At 41.7% G+C, this 23,531-nt stretch overlaps 1 protein-coding gene across 4 annotated transcripts in view; it reads left to right on the top strand.

The window, feature by feature from the left end:
- The first annotated feature begins 211 nt into the window (after nt 1-211).
- Nucleotides 212-23,531, top strand: part of MYRIP (myosin VIIA and Rab interacting protein) — a 235,759-nt gene continuing 212,439 nt past the window's right edge. For 3 of the 4 annotated variants that reach the window (XM_074575268.1, XM_074575264.1, XM_074575267.1), the window contains exons 1-2: nt 212-532; nt 15,062-15,211. In XM_074575268.1, the coding sequence (XP_074431369.1) occupies nt 15,102-15,211 (110 nt within the window). In that variant the 5' untranslated portion in view covers nt 212-532; nt 15,062-15,101. Of the gene's footprint in view, nt 533-14,501; nt 15,212-23,531 lie in introns of those variants that run through there. The other variant, XM_074575265.1, reaches the window with a different exon arrangement.

Here is a 23,531-nt window from a genome sequence, read left to right as displayed (position 1 = left end):
CTCCCCGTGTTGTCCCCTGCCTGTGGGGAGAGAGCACAGCCCCGGCACTCCGCACCCCCCGTTTTAGAGACACGCATCCATGGGCGGGTGCGGGAGCGCGCTCCCCCCCTGCCAAGGCGCGCCCCCGCCTCCTTCCCCGCGCCCCGCCCCGCCCCGCGCCCCGCCCCCAACCCCGCCGATTGGCCGGCGGCGCCCGGGCAGGTGCCGGTGCGTGGCGGGGGCGCGGTGGCAGCGGTCGCCGCCGGCACCGCAGCGGTAGCAGCACCCGGTGGCGCGTCCGGCGGGGAGGCGGCAGCGGCGGCGCTGGCGGTGACTGCGGGCTCTCGCCTTGCGCCGGTGGGCGCGGAGCGGGAGGACACCTGTGCCCGGCGGTTCCGCGCAGGTGGCCGGCGGGGAGCCGGCGCGGGGAGCGGGGGGCGGGCTCCCTGAATGAGCGACGGGGCGCAGCCGCCTCCGCCGGTGGCTCTGCCCGTACCCCCAGCGCGGGGAAGTTACTGCCCGCCTGCCATTTTGGTGCAGCCTTCGGCCGAGGGTGAGTACGGGCTGGGGCGGGGGGCTGGGGTCACCCGCGGGGCCGGCTCCGTAAGGTGGGGGGTGGGGGACGGCCTGCGGCAGGGCCGCGGCTGCGGGGCCGCCCGCCGCAGCGCCCCGTCGGGGGGCGGTAGGTCCTCGGCCCGTGGCGAGTCCCCCCTCCTCCAACCCTGCTTGTGAGCACCCACCCCGCGGTCGTGGGGGGCTGAGGGGCCGCTGCCCACCCCCACCCCCTCCCTTCCCACGGCGTTCCGGGGCCGCTCTTCCACGGACACTCCCTGTGCTGGGAGGGGGGGGACGGGACACGACGGGGCGGGGGGGGACACACGGCACGGGGGGTGACGACGAGGCGATATTAAGCTTCCCTTAATTACCGGCCAGATGTCTGAGTAGCTTCGTAGCGTTCTGCTGACAACGTGGTTATTCGAGCACTGTCACTGCGGTGCATTATTATTATTATTAATTATTATTATAGTGTTTTGATCAACTTCCCTGCCAGCACAGGGAGGGTTTCGACGTGGCGCTGCCTCTGCCCCCTTTCCTCGGGAGCATCCCGCCGCTCGGCGCGTGTAATTTATGCTCCCGACAGGAGCAGCGTGCGTTTTCCTCCTATCAAGGTCAGTTTATCGTAACTGCCGAGGAAAATACCATATGGCTCGGGCTGACTTTTTCTTAGGGAGCCTAATTAAGGAGGAGCGTGCGTGGCGCTGGGGTTTGTGTTGTGTTTTAGGCGGGCGTAACCAAATTAGATCGCAAAAAAATGCCTTGGAGCGCGTGTGCCTCCCTCCTCGAGCGTGTTTGCAGCGATGTTATCTGGCAGTCTATTTTGACAAATGGTAGGGGTTTTTTGCCTCATACCTACCGTTTTACTATTTCCTGTGTGCCTGAAAATGTGGGTAGCTGTCTTGCCGTGGAGCCTGGAGTTTGTTAGAATTGGCACAGCAAGGATTTTGGCAATAAAGGCGTTTACTCATTCCTCTGATAACCCTTTTCTGTAAGGCTGGGGAGAGGAAGGAAGGAAAGATAGTTTGGTTCTCATATTACCAGACATTTTTCTGACTTTGAGGGAGCTATCATTAAGCTGGACAGGTTTTTATAGTCACTTATTAATGGTGTTAGCGGTTCCCTGTGAACTGCATTGAGACTGCTGACTCTGTCCCTGCAGTTAAGTGGCAAGCAGTAATGCTTGCTGCTCATTTCTAGCTTGAGAAAGTGTAGAACAGAGCTGTGTATTAAAAAAAAAAGAAAAAAAAGAAAAAAAAAAAGGTAGAAGATGCTGTATCTTCTACATAATCCTTTACAATCCCGTACCTGAGTAACGATGGGTGTCGGAGCATGTTTACTGATGCCTTCTGCCCAAGCCTCCGAAAATGTACTCAGGGATTCATAGCCTTCCTATGGAATTTGTCAGATAACTTAGTACAATGCGTATAGCGATTGCAAACAGGAGAGTGTCATTTTCAACAGCTGTGACACGTTAATTGCCAGTGAGAGCTCCTAGAAGTCAGTTCCCCCGCCCCTAGTAGCCCCCACTGGGATGAGAGATACTTAAAGAGCAGCAGTGCTCCCTGTGACAGGACTTGCATCTTGAACCTGCTGCCGATTAAAGTAACGCGATATTGTCCTTTCAGCCAGGTTAATGCTTTTTAACAGGCTGTCTTCATCTGAACCAGTGCTGTCTAGGAGTGATACAAGATCATGAAAGCGAAGCTAAAACTTTTGTTTATTTTCCTGAGTTGTTTTCCTGCTTCCACCCTAACCTGATGAATACATCTAAACGCGCTGACAATTGGTTGCTAAACCAGGCTTTGGGATTATATAGGGTGTACCCGCGTGTATGAACGCGGTAGGAATTCACCTTTCTTGCTTAATAGTTACAGTAAACAGAACACCTGAAGAACTTGTACTTAAAGGTGGGGAAAAAAAATCCCTAAACTACGCATGGGTGATGCTGAAGAAAAGCTGTATATACCAAATGCACTATTGTTCATAAACAGTACATCTGTATGAAAATGTGACGCCTTTGCAATGGTGCCAATGTTAATATGCCCTATTGTTATCAGACTGGAAACTGCTGTTCGGCAGTGTAAACCACCTTTAATTGCCCTTGAAAAGTTGGAAAAATTGAAAGAAACTAGTCAAATACAGTTCCATGAAAACCACAGGGGAATTTTTTTCCTCTTTGAGAAAATCCATTCATTTGTTTGAGCAGACTTACCCAGCGTTCCCATGGAGCGCTTTATTCACCTTCCTTTTGGGTCCAGGTAGGTTATTTACTGGATAGTTTCTGAGAGATAATAAAGGCTTCTTGTTTACTTGCGGACCACTGACAGCCAGAAAAAAAAGCAGCCCAAAGTTTCTTATATTCAGAGGTTTATAGCAGGTTACTTCCAAAAGAACCTTATTGGACTGAAGGGAAGAGGAAGATAGCTGCTATATTTCAGTGTGGCGCGAAGCACACTGTGCTGTTACTCAGACTGCCAAAGAAACTTGGCCTTTATCTATGGCATAAACAGGGATTTTTGTAGAAAGGCTAAATAAGGTGTAATTTGGTAAGATTTCAAGCTATGGTCTATTTTTGTGTACGCCTTTGAGAGATTGGGTAAAGATGCCTATCTCCAAATTTCAAGTGAATTTACACAGAGCCAATAGGAAGACCCGTTATATGTGGCTTCCTTCCAAGTAATGCTAGTAAGATCTGTCATTTGTATGGTAAAGACTAGTGATTAATGACCTGCTTGCTATTTGCCTTTCAGTTGAAATGTCTTACCCTCTATTATTTTTTTTTTTTAAAGCAATGCTTATAGAAAAATGCCACGCTGCATTTTTTAAAACTGCCTTTTCAAAAAATAAGCATCATGTTAGATATTCTATGTCCTGAAAATAAGTAAGTAAATAAATAAAGCACGCTATAGTGGAAAGCAGTTTAATGAATCACCTAGCAGCTTTAGCGTAGATGAACAGAGTATAAGGACAGCAGTGGCTTGACTGGTCAAAAGCTAATATCAGCATTATTGCAATAATAACAAATTTTTAGATCTTACGGATACTATTCTGGGAATTGGAACACTTTAAATTTTCAGTCCAGTATACATTAAATTTTTAACAGCAGAGTAATTCTTTTCTTTTTTTTTTTTTTAAGAATGTTATACTGACAAAAACCTTTATCTTGCAAATTTTCACTGACCTGTTAGTCCAATAGCTAGGTAAAGGAAACAAGACCTCTTGTAACTTCCTATTACCTATCTGCTTTATTTACCTTTTGATCAATTGATGATCACAAAAGAAATACTAATATTGGTGTCTGGTATTCAGATTATGGCAGTTATTACTATTTACTGGTTGTTTTAAGATAGAAAGCATTGCCATAGGAAATTAATTTTGCGTTCTTCACGGCTAAGTACACTTCCAAGTAAAACACCAGCTATTGAAGTGGAGGAGCTAATCGCTGTGGAGATTAATCCTGCAGATGAGACACTTTTGATGGCATTGTCTCAAGTTGACTCATGGTAATCAATTAAGTAGTTCTCCTGAGTTTTGCTGGCGCTGGCAGGCGGGAAGGGAACTCTAGCCTGTCCTACTGCTGAAGACCCGAGCTCAAGTTCTGCTGTGCGGCAGTTCCAAAAGTCTTTTCTTTCTGGACTCTTCCTCGCAACATACGTTACTTATTGATGGATAAGAATAAACGTGACAATGCAGCCATAGTTTCTGGATCAAGTCTCTTTAAAGCGTGCTGAGGCATTCTACTGTAGAAAATCAAATGTAGTTTCTTCTTGTGATAGCAATCTGAAGCGCAGACCCGCATTCAAAGGCTATTAAAGTCCATGACATTCCCACTGGTTTTAGTGAGTCTTGAAGCCAGGCAACAGCGTGAAATCTTTGGGATTTTTTTAATAAAACAATTCCTTCTTCCAACACCCTCCTCCCACCTCCATCCAGAATAATGTTGGCTCTGCTGTTGTAAACCAACTTGCTGTTCTTGGAAGAAGACAGTACGTATCTGTTGTTTTCTTTCTGGAAAGGAAAGAAAGCAAAACATGTTTACAACTTGAGGTGTAAATTTTCTGTTCTGCTTTTGTGATGAGGAGTTTTATCTCTTCTGAAACTAACACGACAAGAGCTGCTTTGCTTATTAGGCATTACTTCTGATACAGAAGGTCATTTTAATGTGGTTTTCTTCTGTCCCTTTTGGACTGTATGAACAGGATGTTGGGTCACAATCCAAATAGAAGAGTGCTAGTTTGTGCCATTATCGTTAATTGCTGTGGCATGGATGTTCAGCAGATGATTTAAGTGCTGTTGACAGAGATGCAGCTAACGCTGTCCTGAAATATGTCAAGTTGTAGAACGTACCTATTTTTCTAATCACTGTTAATCTTGCGAGAGGTCGATTCCTTTTTTCCCCTTGAGAGCTGGTGCCTCTGCCCCTCAGTGGTCACTCCTGGGAGTGCTTTGTGTACCTTGCTGGAAGTTATCTCAACTCTTGCATCTAGCTGTCATAAGTGCTTTGACATTTGTTTGATGTGCCATGAGTTGGATTTAAGTTAAACCATAGTGCGCAAACTGGAGCAACACCAGCTTTTACAAACAATTGAAAGAGCTTTGGGGAGGATTCTAAAAGGTATAATCTGGTGATGTTGGTTTTTAGAGTCTCAGTTGGGCTTCATCTAAAAGGCAGTGACAAAATTTGTTCATGTGTTAATCACTTCAAGCATAGAAGTCATGGGTTGAGTCCCAAATGAGAAGACGACAGTTCACCTCTAGATGAAGACCAGCCTGATTATTCTCCTCCCCGCCCCTTCCTTCTCGTCTAATGTTTAATGACTCCGCTTCAGATTCCTGCTCCAAGGTAGTATCACAGGGAAAAAAAAGAGGGGAATTGATGGATAAAATACTGTGGACTCCGATTCCACACGTGATTAAGTGAACTGCACCTCCTCCATGGAAATATATCGTCTGTGTAGTTGTGGTAGGTGAAGAATACCTAAGATTGTGCTTTCATTTGTGGGGGAAGCTGGTGTCAATGTTGTATTGAGGTACAGAAGGCCTATTGTGATGGATACTGGAAGTCTAAAGCTAATGTAGAGGTCTAAAACAGGAATTTTCTTGGTAAAGCTGGTGTTCTTCATGTAGTAGGCTTCTCAAAGGAGCATGCTGTTTCAGTGCAGTGGTGATGCTACTTCGGTCTTCAGGAGTGGGCCCTGATAAAGGGAACATCTTTAAAATAAAAGTTAACAATGTACAAAGGAGTCCTAGCTAGTTCCTAAAGATGGTGGCTTAACTTGATTAAGTTGATCGAACAAGAGTTAATGTGGGACTCAAAAGCGTGTCTGTGCTGGCTGGCTGATTCTCTAAATCTGCAGAAGTTTAGAGAATCAACTGCTTTGGTTCCCTAGTTTAAGCTGAAGGAGCCATGAGGCTGCTGCAGCCAAATATGAGTGAACCATCAGTCAAAATCTGACAGTGCAGTTGGCCTTTGCACTCCAGAAAGTGCCCGACCGTGTCTGGTGCTTGAATATAAAAGGTTCCTTGTTTGTATAAACTTGGGATCAAGAACTTCATGAACTTCACGTTTGTGTTTGTTGGCCAGGGCTCAGATCCTCTCCATGTTGTGCAGCGTCAATATAAGAAAAAAGAAGCCAAGCTCAGGTCCAAAGCAGAGCCTCTTCTAAGCACAGTGTAGAGTAGGTCCCAGTGTCAACAAACAAACCCATTAACTCCACACCTGACAGATTAACCCAGCTCCTAGTTTGGTTTTCAGAGGCTTTCTACAGCTTGGGCTTGATTTCTGCAGCTCTGGCTGTATTTTATTCTTATTTTATGTCACTTAACAAATGTTTATCTAAACAATTCAAAGACAACCTGCTTCTGAAACCCTTTTTTTCATGCATGGGGCATAAGTTGTGTGTCAACCAACTACAGCTCATCGCTAAGTCTCGGTGGAATGGGACATGTGGCTTTACAGATGTCACTCTCTTCTGTTGTCTCTCATGATTCTTGCTTGTTCTAGCGTAAATCAGGGTTAGAAGCACTTTGCAGGTGTCAGAGTGAATATGGAAGGCACAGTCTAATGGCATTATTTTTGTTTTCTATTTTGTTCATTTACTTGCTAATCTGTAAAATTCAGTAATTTGCAGTGAGGTTTCCTGTCAGTGGTTTGAATTAGCAGTGATTTACTGTATTAAATTTGTTTTCACATCTGGCAGCACTAGAGAATACTGCCTCATTGTGGCAACTGCTCTTGGAAGCATTTTTTTACCTCTAAAAATAGAATTTCTGTCTCTGTCCTAGTCCTGCAGAAAGATTCTCTCAGTCAAAGGTTAGTTCATGGATCAAACTGAAGGATACGCTGATGAGTGATATTTAGTAAGAGGGATGCAGGATATCAATTAGTGCAACATATGTTGTGGGGGAAAAAATCCATTTTATTGTGTAGGATATTTTAAGTATGCCTGTGGTGTGTTTGCATATTGGTTGGATTTTATATTATGGATGTTTTGATAGCAGTCAAGCAATCCACTTAACTGTTTACTTTTGGAGTTTGCATGGGTTGATCACGGTATGGCTTTCCAAGTTATGATGAGATTCTTAATTTGCCATGGCTCTTTTGCCTATATTATTAAAATGCAAAATTAAGTTTATACGTGGATGTAAAATGTATAGTGCTTCCAGAGCTGTTTGAGGTTTTACAAAAGCTTCACCTTTTCTCTCAGTGTTTTTTTTCCCCAGATTAAAGGTATGAATAACTCGGATGAGAAGCCTTACCACCACTTTACGCAGCAGTGATGCTTTGGCATCTTGAACTTGTGAGAATTATCTTGGTGGACCGATGCTTTCTTGGTTAGTTTGTTGAATTTTATCTGTAAGATGCTCCTCTATAGTTGTTCTTGCAAATAGTGACTGCTTTGGTACTGGGGAAAGCATTTCACTTTAAAACATGTGCTGCTTCGCAGCTCATGGCAGTGGACCTTCTGTGTCATCCAGTTTCTTCAGGCCATATAGAAAATGGGATGTTGGCATCTGAAATAGGGATCTTCACAGGAATATCCTGAGTTGTGTTCTCTTATATACTCTTCCACAAGGAGGGAGTTAAATATTTGAGCCTTCCCAGGCTTAACATGACGTTGAACCTGCTGAGCCTTTTTCTGGGTGCATGTATTAGAGTTACACAGATAAAGTGGATGCTCCCTTCTCTGTCTGCTGCTTAAAATGAGATGGAAACTGCCATTGATTCTTTGAAGGAACAGGGAAGGATTTGCTGTTTCTTTCATCTCCCTTCAATCTGTGTAGCTCATTTCAGGGCCATTGATTGTGAAATGCCGAGACTGACAGGTGTCTCAGAGGAAGAATGTGGCATGTGTAGAGCAACACAGGTGGGTGAATGTCTTTTTGCACTCCTTGCTCCTGAGCTAATGCTGAGAAGAGAGGTAGGAATACAAGTGAGCTTTTTGTTGAGTATTTTGTTCACGCTGGCTCAAGCTTAGGAAGTACTGTGTGAAGACTGATTTGCCAGGTGTGTTCTGGTTTGGGTTTTGATGGGAAGGTGGAAGAAGGGACACATCGGTGTTCAGCGGCTGCTGTTCTCTCTGTATCTTAGATTTTCTGATTGCGTTGGGTTGCGTGCCCTAAGAGCACGTGCTGGCTTTCTCCCTGACCTGTAATGACTTGCCCTGGGGTTGTTGACAGTCCATTCCAGTAATGAGCTGCCTCTCATGCTTTAGATTGAAGGCAGGTGGAAAAGAGGCCACTCATCCAAGACACAATTGCGTGTCAGCTCGTTACCGCTCCAGTTTTGTCTTTCTCTCCAAGCAGGCTTCCTCATTTCGGGAAGAGTAACAGCCAGTCTCACACAGTCAGAATGCTGTCAGACCCATCATCTCAACTACGCATTCTTCCATGAGACAGTTGCTACTAAACAGAGAAAATAGAGCTCAACATGATTTGCCTAAATTCAACATAAACAATGGAAGATGAGACCGAAGTGAAATAAGAGGATACCGTAACTAGAAAGCCAGTGGCAGTGAAATAGGTGCTAACAGTATATGCTGGTTGACCTATGATCTTTAGCAGCTGCGGGGCCAAATTCTGGATAAGCCTTTCCTCTAGGAGTTCACTGTTACCAGTGAGAAGATTATTCTGCTCAGTGAATTTGGCTTTTATATCATATTTTGAACTCCCGCTGGGATTTATGCTTGTTTATCAGTTGCAGGCCTGATACGTAGGTATAAAATGGTCATGATTTATTATTAAGATTCTCTTTTTAATATGACTTTTTTTAAGTCTGTCAAAGGTAGATGATAAAAATTAAGTCCTCCAGTGTAATCTTTAGTCTTTTCTGTAAAAATAACTTCTTTTTTTTTTTGCTATTTAAATAAACTAGCTTCTGTTTTTTAGAAATAGTTCAGTCTGTTGTGTTTGGCCTCTGGAAGAGTGCCATTCTTCTTTAAAACATGACTTTACTGGAGCTTTTCTACTTCAGCTATTTCATATTCAGTACTTAAAATAATGTAAGATGTAGAAGCAGGAAGAATGTGAAACTCCTATTTATTTCCTAAATAGATTAAAATTTAAAACCACACAGTACTAACCTTTGACCTTTAAGATTTACAGTTTCCCTGGTTGTAGTATGTCCTGGTGCTCTTCTAGACAAGAAGTACACAGAGTTATGGTAACAACTTGCATTAATAAGGAACATTTCTCCCAGGAGGAACCAAATTAACTTCATGGTTCTTTTAAAAACCTGCTGCTTCGCCCCCTACATCCCTCAGTGAAATAAACCTAACTTTGCCCAGGAACTTCCAAGCTGTTTGGTTTGCCAAACAAATCTCACATAAAATTGGTACGAGGCTGAAAGGAAGATAATTTTCTGCTTTGGTTATAGCCCGGGAAGTACCTGCAGTAAATCTCGGTTAAAATTGGTGTTGGTACAAAGAATAGCATAGTCTTTGAGATCTTTGTCTTGCATCTCATTTAAAATGTGGCACACCAGTTACAAGCCCTCATGCTGAAGTTAGCTGGGATGTGCTTAATTTTTCATCTGAAGAGGTGCCTTTGTATGTCCGATGAGTATATTTTCCCTCTTGTTATTTTGGGATGTTAGTTTATTTCCAGTGAAAAGGGAAGAATAGCCATGGTGTCGTTTATTGCAGCTTCTAGACTTCCTAGGAGTTTAAAAAAATGTTTGTGACCAATGTTAATTGCGCCTCATTTTGGACTTAATGATGTGCTGGCTGTAGTAGAAATGACTTTAGATAGTAATGTTCTTTAAATGTTTTCTTTTGGCTAAAGTCTGTTTTGCTCAAGTGTGTTGACATAATTCAAAATTCAGGAATCCCCTTTACACTTTCAACACTCAGACCTTATTTTTGTCACCAAATAAAGTGTGTGACATTTGTATAACTTATATATGACCTATATTGTGACATTTATATTAAAAAATGTAGCGTAATGACCTTGTGTTGGCAATGTGATTGCTTCTTTCGGATGTTCATTAAACAAAACTTTTTTTTAAAAATACGAATTGTGGTGAAGGAGCTCTGCTGTGGACAAAGCATTTGTCTTCCTTTTTGGCATAGAAAGATGTCTATCGTGTTGTGCGATTTAAAAGGGCAAAATGTTCACCATCCAGAGTATACAAAGAATTTCTTAAGATACTAAAAGACTGCTGCAGAAGTTGGTCAAATGCCAAACTATAATGACAAGACAGATCGAGCAGGATTATTTAGGTCCTGACAGACTGCTGAAGTAAGTGAAGACGAGTTGGTTGGCAACGGAATCAAAGATATAATTACTAGAAGGTTTTTCTTCTTGATTTTTCTACCTGGAAAATGCTAGAAGTGGTAGAGTAGCAGAACAGAGTAGGAAAGCTCTGGTGTTTAGTTTGGGGACTCTAAAGCTGAGAGTGCGTAAGGAAAAGGTATTCTGATGAAACACTTCAATTGTAAACAGCTGGGTCGAAGGAGTTTGTGATATTGGCTCCGCAAGTATCACATTTCATTAGTGCACAGGAGCAGCTTTTTAAAGCAAAAAATGATACTGTGTTGTGGAAACAGGTGAAATCTTGAATAAAATTTTGCTCAGAAGTTGAAAGAATTGTTTGCAGTGCCAGGATACTGGGGGATCTCTTCCAGACACACACTGTATAGTCCCCCCAACAAAGCCTTCTCTTCTCCAGGCTGAGCAGTCCTAGCGCTCCCAGCATCTCCCCTTGTGAAGGATGCTCTAGTCCCTTAATTGTTTTCGTGGCCTTGAGCTGGACTTGCCCCAGTAAGTCCATATCTTTCTTGTACTGGGGAGCCCAAACTGGGCGCAGCACCCCAGTTGCAGCCTCACCGGTGCTTTCTTTGCTACAGGGTAAAACTCAGATGTCTGTGTTGTACAATACTCAGTGTGACCACTTGCATAATTAACTTAACATTATGTCTCTTTGTCAAGTAGACAATCTGTTTTAAATGTTAGTTGGTACTTTAAAAAAAAAAAAAAAAAAGGTTTGTGGGGTTTCTCCCCACCCTCCTGTAATGCTAATCTTCTGCTGAGACTGCAAGTCCAAACGGCTTAGCTATCATATGAGTGACTGGGAAATAAACTGCTTGCCCTCATTTTTTGTGTTGATGCTTTTGTCCGTTTTAAAATTCAGAAGCATTGCTTGCAGTTCTTGAAAAACATTTCATTTCATTGTTGTTCTGTGGGGGTTTTGTGGTTGTTTTGGTGGCTTGTTGGGTTTTTTGTTTGTTTGTTTTAAAGGTTAAATTCAAGAAACGTTTTTGATGCAAGTTTTAATTATATTTTAAAACAGACTGTAAGAAGTATTAAGATTAGAGTATTACTCAAACAGTACCCCATCGTTTAACATAAGCCTAGGCTTTCCTGTTACAATGTGTTAATTTGTTGAGCAAAAGTTTTCTAGGGAAGGATATTATTCCTTGTAATGTCTCTGAAAGCTTAAATTTTGCATTCAGTTTGAGATTTGGCAAAGAAGTATTACTCATGCAAGTAAACATCTGAACAGCCTCGTGCAAGTTAGGTGAGGGCAGAAGTTATTTTAGGCTGAGAAACTATTCTGTTTTTTAAAAAAATGTAGCTTGTTACACTTCCTCTGGAGGATTTGCCATTGTGTATTTGCAAAATGCATAATCCGGATCTACTGAAAAAAAAACACATTTAAGCATTGTTTATAAATGTTTATAAACTGCTGTGATACTCCCAGATCAGAGGTGATCTAGTAATGTGATAAAAAATTATTTCCTGGGAAAAACCACACGAGTTCCCTAAAGTTTAATGCAATATGGGAATGCAGACTGAGAGTCTTATAGGTAAATAAACCACATGAAAATCAGACATTAAAGTCGCTCGTGATTCTAAAGTATAGGTATACGTGAAATTAAGTCTTTGCAGACCCCAAAAAATCAGAGGTAGAGGGCTGTCCACTTACCCTAGATTTAGAGGTAAATTTCCCCCCTCTAATATATGCTCACAATTGGCAGTGGCAGCTGAATCAAAGGGGTAATTTTCTTTACCGATGGACAACAGTTTGTGTATTTGAAAAAACAGTATTAATTTTGACAAATTTTCCAAAAACGTTTTGATGAAGACCTGAAGGGAGAAGTCATTTTGACAGTATTAATTACAGTTGTTAACTTGATATTCAAGAAGAACTGGAATGACATCTTTGATCTCTTACTGTCTTCATCATCTTGTGTGTCAGACAGCTGTAGGCCTACCACGGAGGTGTCTCTACTGGCTGCAGCAATTGCTTAAAATAGTTTTATTTCCTTTTAGTTTATATCCTGTGTTTCTCTCACAAAGTGTACGGGTGTGAAAAAAGTTAGCTGGAAAAGTTCTGCTTGCTTCCCTGCAGACGTGGCTTTCCTGTAGTGAAGCCCTTCCACGCTTTTAGAACGTCAGAGAGGTCTTTGCACTGAAGTGCTTTGCATGGGAAGAGCTGAACAAGTATCCCAGAGCCTAAAGGGAAGAACGTGTCTCAGGGCACTACTTCTGTCTTTGAGCAGCAGTGTGTAAGCGTCACCTCAGTAAGCCCTACCTCACTATTTGAGAGCAGCCCTGCCGAGAAGGAGACTTGGGGATACTGGTGGATGAAAAGCTGGACATGAGCTGCCAACCATATCCTGGGCTGCATCAAAAGCAGCGTGGCCAGCAGGTCAAGGGGTGTGATTGTGCCCGTCTACTCCGCTCTGGTGAGACCCCACCTGGAGTACTGCATCCAGCTCTGGGGTCATCAGCACAGGAAAGACACGGACCTGTTGGAGCGGGTCCAGAGGAGGGCCACAAAAATGGTCAGAGGGCTGGAGCACCTCTGCCATGACAACAGGCTGAGAGAGCTGGGGCTGTTCAGCCTGGAGAAGAGAAGGCTCTGGGGAGACCTTACTGCGACCTTTCAGTATTTAAAGGGGGCCTACAGGAAAGATGGGGACAAACTTTTTAGCAGGGCCTGCTGCAATAGGACGAGGGGTAAAGGTTTTAAACTAAAAGAGGGAAGATTTAGAGTAGGTATAAGGAAGACATTTTTTACAGTGAAGGTGGTGAAACACTGGAACAGGTTGCTCAGGGAGGTGGTAGGTGCCCCATCCCTGGAAACATTTGAGGTGAGGTTGGATGGGTCTCTGGGCAACCTGATATAGTGGGAGATGTCCCTGCTTATTGCAGGGGTGTTGGACTAGATGACCTTGAAAGGTACCTTCCAACCTGAACTATTCTATGATTTCTTATGCTTGCCAGTGCCCAGTGGAGCTTTGGTACAAGAATTGCAGATGAAGGGACAGGGGAAAATCTTAACATTCTGGTGAAAATTTTGGGAAGACTTATGCGTGCGTGTGGGATGGAAAAAGAAATCTTGCCAGTTGTTCCTCGCTGTATTGTAGCCAACCTTTAATTTTAACATACATTCTTGGCCTTGCCAGTGGGACTAGTGAAGGCTACATATAGCCTGTGCCTGTGGCAATTTTTTTTTTCCCTACAAAAATTGGTAATATTATTTAGAAGTACATCTTTATAGCCTTTATTAAATTATTGTTGGTGTTCCTGTTCAGCTTCCTTAGTAGATCCAAAGAGTCAAGCCAGAACATGCTGTTCCTTTGCAACCTTTGTTAACTGTATGGTGAGCATGTGTCTCACTGGAGGGATCTTGTCATCTTGATTTCACCTAAGCTTCTGTCCCATCTGCTTCGTTTTGTTGAAGTGATTTTTTCCTTGAATGAAGAGTGCATTCTAAACTTCATTGATAGCCTAACCAAAATAGAAAAAATAAGCAATACCCTCCTTCCGTGTGGTGTTTGTTTTTTGGGGTTTTTTTTGTTTGTTTGTTTTTTCCTGTTGGAAGAACTGTAACCAGATGATTGGAGGAAGGTAAATATTGCATTAAAAAAACCAAACCAAACCCAACCAACCATATTCTCTATCATCATCTAAGTAACAAATCAATTGTTATATTTAGAAAATTCCCCCACCCCCCCCCAGCCCCATGCATCTACTTCCTATAGCGTTTGGAGCACTTAATTGTATGCCACGGCAGCGTTGCATAGAGATGTTTTTTGAGACACGACCAGCTTACGTGTTTTACATAGCCTCATTCACTTGACACTTTTCATGGATAAAGAGGCAGTAATAGTTACCTCTTCAGTATGATGTAAGAACTTTTGTGTGTTCGTAATTATTATATACCTTGCTAGGAGCTCATAACAGAGCTGCAAAACCTATGTGATATTTCTGAAACCATAACTTAATGTGGAGATGGACACCTTTATGACGGCTCAAATAATCACATAAATCAAATTACAGAAATTAATACTGACAGCTCAACATACTAGAATTCAACAAAATTAACAAAAAAATACATTAGAACAAATTGATGATCATTCATTAATGAAATAAATGGACCAAGCTGTAATTCAAACTTTTCAGTACCTTCAGTTCACATATAACATCGACTACTACTTCTTCTCCTCCATTTTCATTCACAGAAAGGGGAAATAATGATGTTCTGGTGGTAGTGATGTTTAAATCTTTCCAGTCACTCTGGGAAATGCATTTGAAATGTATATGCTTACTTTTTTTATGTGTTTTTTTTTTTTAAATAATTCCTGTTTTCTTAGTTGGTAGTACAAAATATTTTTGAGTGTTACAGGAGGGTATGTTCTTGGTTCATACGCAGTCTCAGAGATTGCATTTTGCAAACAGTTTTGCAAACTCATAGCATAAAATCTTAACAAATGTCTAAACTTGATCTCACCTTAGTTTAACGTGCTTCTTGTTGAAGGCAACACTCAGGTCTTCCCTCAATGTTACTTAATATCCCAAATGATTTATCTTTTGCGTTTCTCTTTAAATTGGGGGTGATTGTTTTTAGCGCATGGAACTTGAAAAATAATTCTGAAATGAATAATTTTCTTTGATGCTTGTAGCAGCCACTCTCTTTTTGTTGGGCAGACGCGCATGTGATTTCAACACACTTGGGAAAAATACCGGTGCTTTCAATTTATTTTGCCTTTTTTTTTTTTTCTGTTTCTGATTTCAGATATTCCTCATAGTTACTCATATCCAGGACAGAGCATATAATGGGGAGAAAACTGGATCTTTCGGGCTTGACTGATGAGGAAGCAGAGCATGTGCTCCAGGTGGTTCAGCGAGATTTCAGCCTTCGTAAGAAAGAAGAAGAAAGGCTGAGGTAAGAATAAAAACATGATTCTGGTCTCTTTTGATTATTACAGATTGGTTTGGGGGGAAATGGGCGAACACAGCTCTTTTGTGTTTTTCTGTGCATTAATAATAATTCCTATCACAGTGGTAATAAACATCCAAACTCTTACATGTGAATTCAGTTATTGAGTAGTAATTCATTTTTGTGTTTAGTCTACCTTGGCCTAAACCACAACTGTGGTCTCTAATCACCTGGGTAGAGGCGAAGTAGTGGCTGACTTTGATACAGACTGAAGTTTACGTTAAGAGAACTTTTTGCTTGCTGTAGTCAGTTCCTTTTATTCAGAAACTTTCTCTACGTGCAAACATCTGAAGGTGACAAAGTTCAACCCATCTCTTTCTCCCACAATAATCAATGGGAGATTTTATCCGTTGTCTTGAGAAGTTAACTTTGCTTTCCGTAATCCATGTACAAAATGATGGCAAGCAGAAATAACGCAGAAGAAAACAAACGGAATTTGTTGCAAGGTAATTTCTCAGCCCAGGAACTTCTGCGTTTGACAGTGAGGCTACTGACAGAGACCTGAATTGCAGTATTTTTCTCGAAGTTTCAACAATATTTCCTTGAATTATTATGTCTGACTTTATTACCTTCTCTGCACACATCATTATTTATTCTCTCGAGTAGTCTGAAGTCTCTATCTATAGTTGGCAAAAGCGCATTCTCTTGCCGCACTCCTAGTATCACAGATACGATCTGTTTCTTTATCATTTAGCACGAAGTTGAAGTTAGCAGAGCAGTAAGATGACTGAAATAAACACAAAACTAGGAATATCCGTATTATGTGCAATTGGAACTGAGAGGAGTCCCGTCTCCATTGGTTTTCTGTTACTATTTTCTGGAACTACTTGGAATATTAGGAATGAGAAAGAAGGCTTGTGGCATAGGCCTACTTGAGTTTTGGCATGCTGTGCAAGTTCTTGCTTGGGTGGGTAGCGCAAGCTTGCCGCAGGGAGGGAAGACTGGATGAGGACGGCATGCGGATTATTTTTGTGCGTCTGTCTGTTTGTTTTGCCACGGGTTGTGCTGATTGTTTTTGGCAGTCTTGCACAACAAAGCCAAGAGATTCTAGAAACAGTTTAAGGAGGGTGAGTGTGGGGGCTTTCTCTGGCTTTTTTTATGTGACTGGTTGTACCTTAGTGGAGCAAGCGTACCACAGTTAGCAAACGCTGGGGCATCTTGCCTATTCTGTACCACTAGAACCTATAGCGAGAGAGGAGGAGGAGGGAGGTCATAATGCGTGCCCACAGAAAATTGACTGGAAACCTGGATAGATGAACTTTTTTTACTGGTGTTTGTTTTTACCATTTTGCTGCTGCGGTGTCCATGGGGCTTGATAATTGAATGATCACAACTAGAAAACTGGTCTGAGAAGGGGTGTAAAACACTAGAAAGGTGGGAGAAACACACGGACTCGACTCAGCTTGCATATAAGTATATACGTTTTTTTTTTCTCTTGAGTGTAGTTCTTGCCTTTTGCAAGTACTAAAGTACGTTAAAGTGCTGCAGGTAATGAGCTGTACTGACAAAGTCAAAGTTCTGAAATATAGGTTGATATTTAAGATATGAATTCAATAACTTTAATGACCTTAAAAATTGCCAGTGAGGTTCAAAGCTTGCTTCTGACTTAAAAGCTATGACTTTTTTTTTTTCATCAGGATACTCTTTTTTTTTTTTTTTCCTCCCCCTCCCAGAATGCAGAGTTAAACGGAAGACTGTAGCAACACCTTTTTGTCTTACTATGTAATGGAGAATGTAGCCATATAAGAAACTTATACTTTGCTATAAATTACATTTATACATTATTATATAAGAGACAGCAGATTAGTTCTTGTGTCTGCTTCGATGTTCTTGGCACTATTGCATTTGTTTTTAGAAACTTATCAGCTGGCAATCTACAGTATAGTTTCACTTTAGTATTGGCAAAGTTTGTAATCTTTTTTTGAAAGAAAAAACTGGCATATATAGTTTATATATTAGACTGCTGTTGATAAATTCAAAACCAAGTTATATCTGAAGGTAGGTTTTTTTTTTTCTTCCTGTAACTTATTACAGACAGCGACATTAGTCTTTGGCTGGAACTGTTGAAGCTTTTGCATGTGGTACTTAAAATAGTGTTTCTGTATAATTCTCCATACCATAGGTAGTTTTATTTTTGGGGTTTTTTCCCCACAAAGATTTAAGCAGCTGTTCCACGGATGCCTCTCTGGGATTATTCCCATTGGTAGCAATTATTTCTAAAGATCAAGAACTACTTAAAGCAATGCATTAGGAGAACAATGATAGCTAAGAAAACTGTATGTGGTCGATGGCTTTAATTTTGCTTTGCTAGCGGAAGCTGAAGAGTTAAGTAACATACTACGAGAAAGGAAGTTTATCTTCATTCCTCATGAACGTTTTTAAGGGGAGTAAAGTAAGATGGCAACAGTTTTAGAGCTAATATACCAATATCTTTTACAATACTGCAGTTGTTACATGTTCATTTATTTTTCCATATTCTGTAAACAAAATGACATAATGAATGTGTGGAGAAAAGCCATGTTGATCGTCTGCGTCTTCTGCTGCAAAGCTGTTTTGAATCTCTCTGCAGTGAGGATTTTTAGCAGTGGTTCTCAAACTTAAATCTTCCTCCCAGTTTTATGTTAGTGTTATCAGACAAACTCTTCTTGTACATTTTGTGGGGAAAAAGAAAAAGTTTGCTAAAAATGGTAAGGTAACAATAAGATAGCCATATGTAAATAGTTAGTAATTAGTGTGGTTGATTTATTATGCCTTATTACTTCATACCAGTTCAGTTTCTTTTTTTTTTTTTGCTATGGCTCTCAGCCTGATATCAGATTAATAATATTTACTGTTCTTTGTTGCTTGTTCACCCATAATCTTTCTGTTTTGATTACGTGTTGGTTCTGTTCTTTGGCAGTACTGTTAGGTTTTAATTTACTCCAATGTTAGCATAATCATCCAAAGTCATTGAGACTAAAATTACAAAACAGACTTATAAATAGGTGGGCTTGGCTTTCTGTGAATCAGTTGAAGTAGGCAAACCAGGCAGATCTGGCATAATTAGGAAGGTGATGGGTTTGAGTTGCTTGGCACGTGTGCTCAGGACTAGGCTGCAGTAGTGCAGCCTTGTGCATGTCACCTCTGTGGACTGTCTCTGGGATACTGGGACACTAATAATCATAACTGGCTTTTAGAGCAAGTTGACTGGACACACTAGTGGTTTGTTTTCTTGGGGACAAATTTATTTTCATAATTTCCAATTTCAGACTTCTTGCACCTGCAGAATGTTGGCAATGGGGAAGATTGGACTGTTTTGAGAGTTGAACTTTTTAACTTCTTTGTCACATCTGCAGTTTGATTTTTATTTTTTTTGGTTTTTAAATATTTTTTTTTTAACGAAATGGCGGAGGAGAGCTTACACGAGTTTACAAGGCCAAATATGTGTTTGTGAGATAGGCCTCTTTACATAAACAGATGCGTAGAAGAGATTGCTGCCTTTTATTTGTTTCCATTTACTACCTGTGTATTCAATTTTCCAGACTGTCGAAGTATGCCAGTGCTTTCTTGCCTCAGCTGTGGGTAAAATCAGTTTCCCCTTTGGTTTTGTTTTTACAGTTACCACTGTATTTATAAATGTGCTTGTCCATTTGTTTCAGGTCAAAAATGCTGAGAAGTCAGAGTGTTTTAAATAATCGAAATTTCCATTTTACAGAAAAATTGATGGATCCTCTTATTGTGGTAGATGTTCCCAACCTGTTATGTTTTAGCCATGTGGACAGGTTAAAAGATGGCTGTTCTGGTACTGAATTTAATGTTCAGAATGACTGCGGAGGGAGAAAAGTTTGAGGGGTGGGAAAGGGGGCAGACATGGGAAGGGCTCAGTGCTGATCAGCTGCCAACAGATGCTTTACCTGCCAGCAGCTACTTTATGTTAGGAAGCCATGGCCTAAGCGACTTAAGCCACCTTCCTGTAACCATTAGCTACCAAAAGTTTCCATCACCATAGTGAATGCTGAATCAGACATTCGTGTGGTGGTATTCTAGTGATAAACCTTAGAAACTTGCAGGGATGAAAAATGTTTCTTTGCAGGGGACATGCTTCTCCCTTGTTTAAACCACTGCTCTTAATCATCTGGGAAAATGTAAATACAAGGAAAAATTACTGACCTTCTGGTACCACATGGATCTGTGATCATAATACGTTAATCACGTAATATAGTTATGTGGGGTCACTGGAATAGCACAAGGGAAGTGTTGGGAGTCGACTGTCGCCCAGAGGCAGAAACATCACTACATCTTGCCCGATGGTGTGTCTTTTGTAGCTGGGTTGGTGAATATCAGCTTTGCTGTCTTTATGCAGTCGTGTTTTCGGCTGTGGTAAAGACAAACTGCAGTGATTCATGATCAAATCTCCAGCAGTGCTTTATTTGCAGAAAAAATTAGACGTGTGTGCTCACTGAAGGGCCCTCTCTGCTCTGGTTGTTCTCATTTTCTTTTAGTCAAAGAATCGGTAAGGGACTAGAATAGACCCTTGTGTAGAAGATGATTAAAAGTTTTAAATTAAAAGAATTTTTATCTCATTTCTTCTTTCTGCTCCTTTTGCATCATAGCTCATTGCAGCAGGAGTAGACTCCCGAAGAGGCTTCTTAAGACACACATTCTCATACCTGACAAAACCCAGACACCAGTTTGATGCTTTTTCTTGTCAGACTACAGTAGGCTTCGGTGTGTTCACAGTATGCGTCATGGGTCTTGTAGTGGATAAAATATTAAACTCCTTCCAACCTTTGTTAATCGAAATACTGTCTGTGTGAGTCATATCAAACTGGCAAAATGCCAAGTCAGACATTTGGGTAGCTATCTGTTGATTCTGCGTATCAGTTCTTGTTCTTCCTTCCTGTATCAAGCTTGTATCAAATACCTTAAAACAAACAAAAACCAACCAGAAGTCCCTGTCTGTCTTCTCTCCTCTGCTTGCCTCCAAAGGAAGCCATTTTAAAGCTGGCTTCCTGGTGAGGAAGGAATGGGAGATTGGTCTCATCATCTCCACAAGCTTCAGAGTTCCAGCAGATGAGCTTCTGATCAATACCTTCTTGCTCAAAGTGATTTCATGGGGTCAGCCTGCCTGCCCTTCACTCTGATGAACAGTGTGGGGAGAGCACCAGGAGAATTCCTGTCCATTACTCTGATTATTTTTATTTTTTTTTTCATAGCAGGTAGGCACCGTTCTGGTTCCTGTGCCTGCTCATTAATGCCTCAAGGGATCCAGAGAAGGCTGTAACATGCTACTTTATGTCCCTGCTTCTGCATATCAGGCTCGAGGGCAAGGCCACACTGCTAAGGAGAATGGCTAGCGCTTCTTTGCAGGCTGTCCTGACACACGCACACGTTATCTCCTTGTGATCATGATGTACCTGTTGGAATGGGTCCAGCGGAGGGCCACGAAGATGATGAGAGCAGCACCTATGCTATGAGGACAGGCTGAGAGAGTTGGGGTTGTTCAGCCTGGAGAAGAGAAGGCTCTGAGGAGACCTTATAGCAGCCTTCTGGTGCCTAAAGGGGGCCTACAGGAAAGATGGGGAGGGACTTTTTATCAGGGAGTGTAGCAATAGAATGAGGTGTAATGGTTTTAAACTAAAAGAGGGGAGATTTAGATTAGATATTTGGAAGAAATTCTTTACTGTGAGGGTGGTGAGGCACTGGAACAGGTTGCCCAGAGATGCTGTGGATGCCCCATCCCTGGAAGTGTTCAAGGCCAGGCTGGATGGGGCTTTGAGCAGCCTGGTCTAGTGGGAGGTGTCCCTGCCCATGGCAGGGAGGGTGGAACTAGATGACCCTTGTAACCCAAACCATTCTATGACTCTATGATAAAAGGTCTTAGAGCGGTTTACTCCTCCTCTGAGAAAGATGGTCTTTATGATTGCCAAGTTAATGCAGCTGCATGCTTCTCCAGTGCAAGGCTCTGCTGAGCTGCCATAAGTTTAGCACTCATCTGTCTAAACTTATTTTTGTGTGCAATGAATGATTCATCAGAATCGTAGCTGCAACTTAGTATGTTATTTTCCTACTGCTTTGGCTTATAAGACAAGATTAAAACATATCTAGGGCAGTACAGCTGTTTCCTGGAAGTAAGGTTTCATTAGCAAGATTAAGAGCAAGACATCTTTATTTATAGATTATCACCAGTTTTGTTACATAATGTTCCAAGATGCAAAGAAACCTGTTTCCTAGCTCAAGCAGGCTGTCAGGATTGAGTTGCCAGTAACTTCATCCGTGTACTAGATGCTTTACACTGTCCTGTTGAGAGAGGGCTACACAGTAAGTGTTTAATGTTTTAACAGATATCCCTTAGCCATACTTTCAGGTTGGGTTAAGTTGCTCATCAAAAAATAGTTAGTGACCTGGATGAATTCTGCCTAAAAGCCAGCTAGCTAATGGTTGTTTTGGCTGCCGAGTCAGTAAGGATGCACTTTAAAATGCATTTAGAAACGGTTCTTTGTCACTAATTTCAAGAAACATTGATCCAAGTGTGCTGCTTGCTGTCAGATAATCTTGTGTTCGGGACTAGGAAAGGAAGTGGGTATCTCAGCAGTGGTACAACATCTCACTTCACCTGCAGTGCAACAGAGTTCAGTTTAGAGTTTGCACCCCTTCTTTCTTTGATTTGCCCAAAACTCCTTGCTCTAACATCTGATGGTCCTGGTCCACCTATAAGCAGAGAAAGTGACAACAAGAGCACAGGAGCTAGCTTATGCTTTACAAGAGAGAAATCGGGGCACCGGAAAGAGTCTGGCATTAGAAGCAAAGAACTTTCAGCTGTTTCAGTTATAGGTTTGGGTGCAAATTTTTTTTCTGCCTAACTGAGGAAAAAATGCCAGGGTACTTCCAAAGACCAGCTTATGTTTAGATACCTCTAAACCCGGTTCTGTGCATCTTGCTTGTGCATGCTGGTGACTATGATGGGAACCTGCTGTGTCTGTCCTTGTTATTTAAGTGCCATATAGATGCTATAGGGAACACATAGCTGGAACTTCTCAACAAGTTATTTGGCAAATGCAGGACCTCATTCCCAAAACTATCATTCTTGAATTTTGTGCCAATTGTTTTAATAGAGGCAATTCCAGATGTGAGGTTTGGCTTTTTCAAAATGTGTTTGCAAATGCAGTTTCAACTGAGACGAAACACCGGTGAACCGAGCATGAAGAAACATGAGAGATGATGCTTAGGAAAAGGGGCAAAAAAGACAAAGCCTAATTTTAGGGAATATTAGAGAAACTTGTCAGAAAGAAATGTCTTCAGCTAACATTATCGGTATTGGGCAGGCTATGGGAGGTGTAGCTGAAGTACAGCCCACATACACTGTGCCAACCGTGCATGACCTGTGGGTAAGTATTTAATAAAGGAAGCAGTATGAAGTTGCACGGATGTTATAAAACTTATTGCAGGCTTTTTTGTGGTCTTTGTCATGGGTTATGACTAATCAAATTAACGGCCGTAGTTTAGCTAACAGGAGTGAGTGTGCCTAGTGATAATGAATAGCTGTAATGTAAAATCAATATTTAATCTCAGATATCTTGTGTATGAAGAGCCTAAGCTGTTAAATGTGACTTGTAGGAGTAATCTTCTCTCACCTGACTAGCCCCGCAGTGCGGGGAAGGGATGTTTTCTTGAGTATGGACTCTTGTCTGTACAATTTAGTCACACGGAAAATAGTTGCTGAAAATGTTAAATCTGAAGTGCCTTTTGCAGAGAAAGTGCTTCAACTTATTTTTCTAAAGGTACTAATGTTGTTAAACGTGGTACTCTCTATTTAGTTATCAGAAACCTCTTTATTAAAGCTTAGTGCTAGCTCATGGGGAAAAATGCACAGATGTTCATGAGTTGATAGAGGAAGTATGCTGAGGGAAGAGGTTACTGGGGAAAATTGTGTTACAGGTTTTAAGGACAGGGTATTTGAGGCTCTATCTGAATGCCATCAGGTTCTGGATCTTGCCTTGGGCATGAGGATGAACTACATGGACCTCTTGAGTTCTGCCACCCATTGCCCTGTGAATTCAGAGTTGATGGTTCTGTAGAGGTTAGCTGGATCTGGGCAAACACTACTCAAAGTTGGGGTCATCTACTGTGTGTCTGTCATCTTTTTACTACCATACTGGACCAAAATACAAATACATTAACAAAAAAAGATCATTTTCTAGCCTCGTGTAAACACTGCTGGGTGAATAATTGGCCTAAGAGAGAAAAGCCTATCAGCTGGCAGGTAGTCACTGAAACATTCAGCCTT

The sequence above is a fragment of the Larus michahellis genome, chromosome 2 (genome assembly GCF_964199755.1).
Source record: "Larus michahellis chromosome 2, bLarMic1.1, whole genome shotgun sequence".
Taxonomy (NCBI): domain Eukaryota; kingdom Metazoa; phylum Chordata; class Aves; order Charadriiformes; family Laridae; genus Larus; species Larus michahellis.
Note: the sequence above shows the minus strand (reverse complement) of the source record. Positions and strands in the feature narration are given on the sequence as shown.